The following is a 9,004-nucleotide window of genomic DNA, read 5'->3' on the forward strand; positions in this document are numbered from 1 at the left end:
TCTATACTGGACATTATTGAAGCTTCAGTGAGCAGACTTTAGTCTAAGCAGAGTCAGACCTTACTGTCCTAATCAAATCATTAATAATCAAGACATGATCAGATTATATTGTGCTCAAATAAGCAAAATCTAGAGGCCTTTACCTTTCATATAAGACACTTCTGACACCGAATGATCAACATGAAGTCCAGATATTATTTACTGTTCCTAAAACTTGGATAGGCCACTAGACTTCTGTCAGCTAGTGTGATTAATCTACTATTGCTGAATCCTAATGCTCAAATTAATGTGAGGAAAATAAAGACACGATCAATACTCCAGAGAACAGATGATCATGCTAACATTAGAGAACACAGATGAACATCAGACTTCACTAGGAGATGATAACTGAAGCTCAATGTCTGATTCTGGAGGTGGAGACCATCAAAGACAGGTGTAGTCGAGTCTTAAAGTGAACATATAGACAAAACCTCCCTACACACACACACACACACACACACACATTATTATAGAGATGAGTTGATCTGAGTGTGTTTGTCAGTGTGATGCAGTGATGTTGGTTCTGTTCTGGCCATCAGGAGTTCAGGAAACAGCAGCTCATCATGAGAGACCGGTGTTCAGGAGCAGCGGCTTATCCTGCTGGGTGAGTACACACACACATACACACACACACACACAGAGAGATGGCAGATTCTGGCCCACTTTAGAGTAATGGAGGTGTGTGTGTGTGTGTGTGCTGGACTCATTGATCACTCATCATCATGGTTGTGTTTAATTAATTTTATTATTGCTCAGTGTTCATCTGTTCCACACTCCTCTGATCAGCGTTCAACAGGCTTCACACACTCGTTAGTTAGTTAGTTAGTTAGTTAGTTAGTGTTTAATTGATGGTTCAGTAACACACACACACACACACACACACACAGTCTGAGCAGGTGAAACTTTAACACTTTTCTGAGACGCTGTATACTTCAGATAGTCCAGTAAAACACTTAACATCAGAGTAAACAGACCAACATCACCTGATATTGAACACACACACACACACACACACACACACACACACACACAGCAGAGATACTCCAGACCTGCAGCCCTGATCCAGGCTCCTCACACACACCGCACTGTGAGCAGTCTATCATATACACAATACAGCAGTAGATTGTTCAGTAGAGCGTTCCTGATGGTATTCAGTACATGTCCTGCTGTAAACACACGAGGAGTTCAGGTCTGAAGTGTTCAGGTTTTCCAGCCTCTTTCTGTGAGTTATTTCACTTTAACAGCTTCTTCAATACATAACATGACATTACTAAACCTCCACACACGAGCCGGATAGAGCTGCTCACTTCAGAAGAACATCTCAGACGCCATTTAGAGGAGTTTACATCTAAACCCAGCACGTGTGAGTGTGTGTGTGTGTGTGTGTGTGAGTGCGTGTGTGTTACTAACACTATTCACAGGGGATCTCTCTCTATATTAGTCCTCAGACTGCAGATCCCCCAGCAGTCGTCTCTCTGCTGAATATCGTAATGTTTATAGAGTATACATCAGCTGACGGCTTATTAATCCAGCTTTGAGTCATGTCAACACCTCACCTTCATAATAATAGAGATATGACTGATTCTGTGCTCAGGGTCAGCGTGGTGATGCTCTCTGTGTGTGGATGTGTTCTGTTAACATTAACACACACTGAACAGATGCGGACACACACAAATCAAAGACTGTAGTTCAACAGAAACACACTTCAGATATTAGCTTTGTGCATTAAAAGAGTTCAAAAACACCAAACTAATGGAGATAAAAGTGGATCAGTGAGCTCTTTTCTATGAGTGTTGCTGAATGAAGGACTGCTTTAGAGCGGGGGTGTCCAAACTGGGTTCTGGAGGGCCGGTGTCCTGCAAACGTTAGTTCCTACCCCAATCAGACACACCTGGGCTAGCTAATCTAGCTCTTACTGGGCTTTCTAGAAACATCCTTGCAGCTGTGTTGAGGCAAGTTGGAGCTAAAGCTTCCAGGACCCCAGCCATCCAGGACCGAGTTTGGACACCCCTGCTCTAGATCACAGGTGTCAAACTCAGCTCCTGTTTTGCTCCAACCCTAATCTAACAGGGCTGATCCACTAATCAGGGTGTTTAAGACTAGTAGACGCTGTTCTTGGACCCCTTGATTAGTTGATCAGCTGTGTTAGATTAGGGATGGAGCTGAGTTTGACACCTGTGTGTGGATGATGGCTGCTGTTGATGCTGTAGCTCCTCAGAGCTGCTCTATTAATGTTCATTAGATAACCCTGTGTGTGTTTCTATAGGGAGACATGACCATTCTGACAGTAAAGACTGATTAGTAATGCTTTAAAGGGTCAGTTCACACACAGATGTACACTCTGTCCTCATTTACTCATCCTCAGAACACAGAAGGAGAGATTGTGAAGAATGCTGAGTGATGCACGCACCGACCGACTGACCGACAGTGTTTATATAGGAGTATTGTTCAGAGGATCCTCTCTGGTGTTCAACTGAAGAGAGCAACACCACATGAGAGAGCTGGTCATGTCGGAGTCAACTCTCCCTTCAGCTCATGTGGATGATAAATACATTTGATTGAGTGTTTATTAATTATGTTAATAATAATAAAACCATCTCCATGCACTAGTGCTCATAAGTGCACCATTATACATGTTGAGTGTGTGTGTGTGTGTGTGTGTGTGTGTGTGTGTGGTCAGGGCAGCGTATCCACGGTGACGGAGGTGAGTGTGACGTCATGCAGGATGTTGATGCGGTCGATCTGGTTGACCTCTCGGATGCGGTGCTGAAAACTGAACGCCGGAGTGTTGTTGATGAAGACCTTAAACTCAGAGGAGCAGCAGAGAATCTTCATCTACAGAGAGAGCAGAGTCAGAGAGAGAGAGTGTGTGTGTGTGTGTGTGTGTGTCTGTGTGTGTGTGTGTGTGTGTGTGTATGTGTATATACATGGGTTGGAGAATGAAACTGAAGCACTGGCCAGTTACTGTTGGAGGTTTCAGTGGAGCAGCGGTGAAGATCTGGAGCTGTGGACGATGTGGAACATGTACTGTTCTCTGATGAGTCCACCTTCACTGTCTTTCCCACATCCAGGAGAGTTACGGTGTGGAGAAGCCCCAAAGAAGCGGCCCACCCAGACTGCTGATGCCCAGAGTCAAGCATGGGGGGATCACTGATGGTCTGGGCTCAATATCATGGCGTTCCTTGGGCCCAATACTGGTGCTAGATGGGTTCTGGGTCACTGCCAAAACTACCCAACTATTCTGGAAGACCATGTGACCCAATGGGTCAAACACTATCCTGAAGGCGGTGGTGTGTATCAGGATGATAATGCAGTGATACACACTGCAGGACTGGAGACAGAGCGGTCTGATGAAGATGACAGTGAAGTTGAACATCTCCCATGGCCTGCACAGTATCCAGAGCTAAACATTATTGAGCACTTTGGGATGTTTTGGAGGAGCTACACCAGCTGATCAACTACTGTGCTCTAACACCTTCAGTTTCACTGTACAACCCTGTGTGTGTGTGTGCGTGTGTGTGTGTGTGTGTGTGTGTGTGTGTGTGTGCGTGCATGCGTGCGTGCGTGCGTGTGTGTGTGTGTGTGTGTGTCCGTCAGTGCTCAGACGTCTCTGCCGCTCTGTGTTTCGGTGTGTTTTACCTCAAAGTGGTGTCCGGGGCATGAATGGGAATGGGTTGATCAGCGCGCGCTCCTCTGCGCCCCAGTGCTCGCCCACCTTATGGTTCCGCACCAGAACCGGCTTTCCTGATTCGCTGAAGCGCGGGTTGATGTGCAGAGCGATGTCGTTCCCGCGCAGGAAGTTGATGGTGAACCTGCAGATGGAAGGAAGCAGGTGAGGTTACAGCACCGTATCCTCAGCAGTGAACAGCGCTCTCTAGTGGACACTCACATCTTAGCATCTGCCTTAACCCTGCCCTCTGATGTTAGCATTAGCTTATCATAGATGCCGCGCGGAATTCAATGTTGAAGGAACCGTCTGAAAACACACACACACACGCACGCGCACGCGCACACACACACGCACAACGCACACACACACACACCACACACACACATCCAGAGAGAGCAGTCAGGAGAAACCCCAGAATAACCTGCTGTGCTTGCCTAGCTGTTCTGGTCTAGATGTTCTGGCCTAGCTGTGCTGGTCTAGATGTTCTGGTCTAGATGTTCTGGCCTAGCTGTGCTGGTCTAGATGTTCTGGTCTAGATGTTCTGGCCTAGCTGTGCTGGTCTAGATGTTCTGGTCTAGATGTTCTGGCCTACCTGTTGCTGGTCTAGATGTTCTGGCCTAGCTGTGCTGGTCTAGATGTTCTGAGCCTAGCTGGTACTGGCCTAGCTGTGCTGGTGTAGATGTTCTGGTATAGCTGTGCTGGTCTAGATGTTCTGGTCTAGATGTTCTGGCCTAGCTGTGCTGGTCTAGATGTTCTGGTCTAGATGTTCTGGCCTACCTGTGCTGGTCTAGATGTTCTGGTCTAGATGTTCTGGCCTACCTGTGCTGGTCTAGATGTTCTGGCCTAGCTGTGCTGGTCTAGATGTTCTGGCCTAGCTGTACTGGCCTAGCTGTGCTGGTGTAGATGTTCTGGTATAGCTGTGCTGGTCTAGATGTTCTGGTGTAAATGTGCTGGTCTAGATGTGCTGGTCTACACGTTCTGGTCTACCTGTGTTGGTCTAGATGTACTGGTGTAGATGTGCTGGTCTAAATGTACTGGTGTAGATGTTCTGATCTAGATGTACTGGTGTAGTGTCCCACCACTGGAGCGGTCACTGGAGCGGGGGGCCAGGGCTGTAGGGCTCCTCCTGTGGGCCCCTGTCCAGGCCATCCGGGTTGCCCAGGGTTGCCGTGCCAGGTTGGGGGCACAGGAGAGGGCAGGTACCCTGTAGGGGAGGGAACTGGAGGCCAGGATGGTTGAACAGGCGGGTTCGGCTGGACTGCTGGCACTGGTTGGACTGGTAAACCGGGTTGAACTGGTGGCACCGGTGAGGTTGGCTGCATTGGTGGGCTGGGTTGAACTGGTTGAACTGGTTGCATTGGTGGGCTGGGTTGAACTGGTTGAACTGGTTGCATTGGTGGGCTGGGTTGAACTGGTTGGCTGGGTTGTATTGGAGGGTTTGGCCAAGCTGGTTGAGTGGGTTGAACTGGCCAGTTTGTGGGCTGATTCACTGGCCAGGTTGTGGGCAGTGATGCGCTGGGCTGGGTTACTGGCCAGTTGGGCTGGTTGGGTGGGCAGGACCAGCAGGGTTGGCAGGGCTGTGTGGGCCACATGCTGCCAGTGTTCTGCTGAGGGCACAGACCCGGCTGACCAGAGGATGGACAACTCATGATGATCACCTGAAGAAGAGTGTGCGCACACACACACACACACACACACACACACACACACACACACACACACACACACACACACACACACACAGCCAATGTCAGGACACTACACACTGTTACACACTACAACACCTGCGCTCCATTGTTACACACACCCCAACAGCAGCAGAGCTGTGTGTGTGTTCTGATATTCATGTGTTGTTTATTTCTGCATCATCGGAGCTGATCATCTCCCAGCTCTGACTGATGGAGATTAAACAGATTCTGCACGATATATGCATGGTGTCAGTGATTTGGACCCATTTGAGCTCAGCTTGTGGAGTTTGCCACAGTTTAACACAGACTGAACTCTGTACACGATGCAGGAGCTCAACACTGCTGGATGTCTACACGGTAATAATGATTTGACAAAGCTATTACAACTAATGTGTTCATGTTACGTGAACATACTCCAACAAGTTAATCTGGTACAGTATGCAGTGATTTATATACTTTATTTTTATTTCTTTATGGAAGAAAGAGGAAAACAACACAATAATCAAACTAAATAAAGAACACAATAACACATCAACGTTCAATGAACTGTCGACTGGCCACACGTTTCCTTACAGGCCACAATAACAAACACACACAGATGAGTTATTAGCCCCTCTGTTAATTAGAAACACATCTCTAATCATAATAGTGTTAATAACTCATCTCTAATAACTGATTTATTTTCTCTTTGTCATGATGACAGTAAATAATATTAGACTAGATATTCTTCAAGACACTAGTATTCAGCTTAAAGTGACATTTAAAGGCTTCACTAGGGTAATTAGGGTAAAGTTAGGGTAATTAGGCAACTCATTGTATAACAGTGGTTTATTCTGGAGACAATCCAACACTAATATTGCTGAAGGGGGCGAATAATACCTGCATTTCGTTGCCTTGTACTTGTACATGTGTGATGACAATAAATTGAATCTAATCTAATCTAATCTAATCTAATATTGACCTTAAAATGGCTTTAAAACTATTAAAAACTGCTTTTATTCTAGCTGAAATAAAACAATAAGACTTTCTCCAGAAGAACAAATATTAGAGGAAATACTGTGAACATTTCCTGAATCTGAATCTAGGGCGAATAATTCTGACCAACAGTGTATTACCAAATTGTGTTGTGATAAAGAATATAATAAAATAAGTAACTAAAGAATCTGTTCAACATCATCTGGGAAATACTTGAAGAAGAATAAAAAATGAAAGGGGGCTAATAACTCTGACTTTAACTGTATAAAGACTGCTTTACACTGTGTAAATCCATCTCTCCCAATATTGCAGGTATTTGTCTATTTGTAGTTAATTAAATAGCTATCCTCTCCATATTTTGGGCATCAGATACAATATTCAACCCTTCAGATATGTTATACGCTGTTCCAGTTGTTGCTGATTCTGAGTTACAGTTCTCTTAGTTTCCCCTTTTATTTTTATGCCAAGAACAGATGTTATGGTTTATAGAGAGAGATTAACACACTTCAACAAGCCTTAAATACACTGCCTATTGACCGTAATATAATAAAGAGAGTAAAAAAGTGGTTGGAGGTATGTTTAATAAGTCCTTGTCTTTTATCATGAGGTTGGCTGCAGTATTTCCCAGGTACATTGTTGTAAAAGAGAAGTCGACTCCATCCCCAACATCACAGAATGTTTCGCTTCATATTGAAGTCATTTTGATTGAGTTGAATAGACTAGAAAAGTCAGAGGCAGCATCATTGATTACAGTCCACTGTGTCATCTGTGCTGTATGGTGTTTATTTGTGCATTATTTAGTATATATGATGCAGATGCAGTCGCCTACAACATCACCCTGATCAGTGTGGGATGATGAATTCTCCCTAAACAGAGTTACTGCAGTCATCCTCACAAACTACACTCGTATCACTATACACAGCTGAAGTCAGAGTTATTAGCCCCCCTTGATTATACATTCCTCTTCTAATATTTCCCAGATGATGTTTCTCAGATTCAGGAATTTCTCACAGTATTTCCTCTAATATCTGTTCTTCTGGAGAAAGTCTTATTAGTTTTATTTCAGCTAGAATAAAAGCAGTTTTTAATAGTTTTAAAGTCATTTTAAGCTCAATATTATTAGCCCCTTCAGCAATATTAGTGTTGGATTGTCTCCAGAATAAACCACTGTTATACAATGACTTGCCTAATTACCCTAACTTTACCCTAATTACCCTAGTGAAGCCTTTAAATGTGACTTTAAGCTGAATACTAGTGTCTTGAAGAATATCTAGTCTAATATTATTTACTGTCATCATGACAAAGAGAAAATAAATCAGTTATTAGAGATGAGTTATTAACACTATTATGATTAGAGATGTGCTGGAGAAATCTGCTCTCTGATAAACAGAAACTGGGGAAAAATAAACAGGGGGGCTAATAATTCAGACTTCAGCTGTAAATGTGTGTATGTATGTGTATATATATATATATATATATAATACAGTATAATACACACACACACACACACACACGCATATCACAGGACTATATACAGTATATCACAGAGAAACAGAATATCACAGTGTCAACATGTATGTTGTGTGTGTGCATGTATGTGTGTGTGTGTGAGCATCTCTGACCTGTAGATGAGCTCCAGACGGGTTGAGGAACAGACTGACACACACACTCCAGAGATGCTCTTTATATGCGACCGCTCCTCATTCCTGTGCATGAGGAGAAAGAGCTGCTCTGTGCACACACACACACACACACACACACACACACTGAGCAGCTGACCCTCATTACCACTCATCATGTCCACACACTGAACAGTAATACAGCAGAGAGGTCAGTATAGATCATTATTCTCTCATTAAGCACTGCAGAATCCTCATGTACACCTTCAGGAGTCTCTGTATGTGTGTGACGGTAGATTAGGCATGGGATGATGACCGGTTTACCGTGGTTTGGAAGAGTCATGGTATTAAAACTGCAGAAGTGTTTTGTGTCGCTGTTTCTAAAAATGATTGTTGTGGCCTGTAAATAAAGAGAGAATAAGCCAAGTACAGGTCACTAATAAATCAGATTTGGTCTTTTTATCTCAAAATGTCACGTTTAGTTCTGGTCTTAGCTGGTCAGGCTGAGAGATGACCTGCTAAAACCAGCTTGACCAGCCTAGCCAGGCTGGGAGCCCAGCCAAAACCAGCTATGTCCAGATTAAACCAGGTTGATCAAGCTAGTTTTAGCTGGATTTAGCTGGTCATTTTCCAGTCTGACCAGCTAAGACCAGGCTGGAAATGACCAAAACCCCTCTAAAACCAGGCTGGGCAACCAGCTAAAAAGCCAACCAGCCTAGGCTGGATTTTTCAGCAGGGTCAGAACTCATTTGAACCCAGATTGATAAGTTACCAGAGCCCTGAGAGGCCAAAACATGACGTAGAAAGAAGTATTTATTAATCCATCCACATTAACATATGTGAATACACTCCTTATTAAACTATAGTGGTATACATATTCTAGTAATGTTACTGAATATGTTCAGGCAGCCTCTATTGTGAACATTTATTGCTGATTATTGAAGAGCCCAAATTAAAATTACAGTAATAAATCAGTAATATCATTGTGTTCATTCAGTTTTCTGACATTAACA

The 9,004-nt window shown here is 44.0% G+C and overlaps 1 protein-coding gene across 1 annotated transcript; it reads right to left on the reverse strand.

Moving 5' to 3' along the window:
* Nucleotides 1–765: 765 nt before the first annotated feature.
* On the reverse strand, nucleotides 766–8,079 carry LOC130213681 (galectin-3). The gene is given in 7 exon segments (XM_056445433.1): nucleotides 766–2,874; nucleotides 3,679–3,696; nucleotides 3,698–3,851; nucleotides 3,929–3,994; nucleotides 3,996–4,015; nucleotides 4,789–5,367; nucleotides 7,995–8,079. Coding segments are annotated over 6 exon segments (987 nt in total). The 5' UTR covers nucleotides 5,359–5,367; nucleotides 7,995–8,079; the 3' UTR covers nucleotides 766–2,715.
* Nucleotides 8,080–9,004: the final 925 nt, after the last annotated feature.

The sequence above is a fragment of the Danio aesculapii genome, chromosome 20 (assembly GCF_903798145.1).
Source record: "Danio aesculapii chromosome 20, fDanAes4.1, whole genome shotgun sequence".
NCBI lineage: Eukaryota > Metazoa > Chordata > Actinopteri > Cypriniformes > Danionidae > Danio > Danio aesculapii.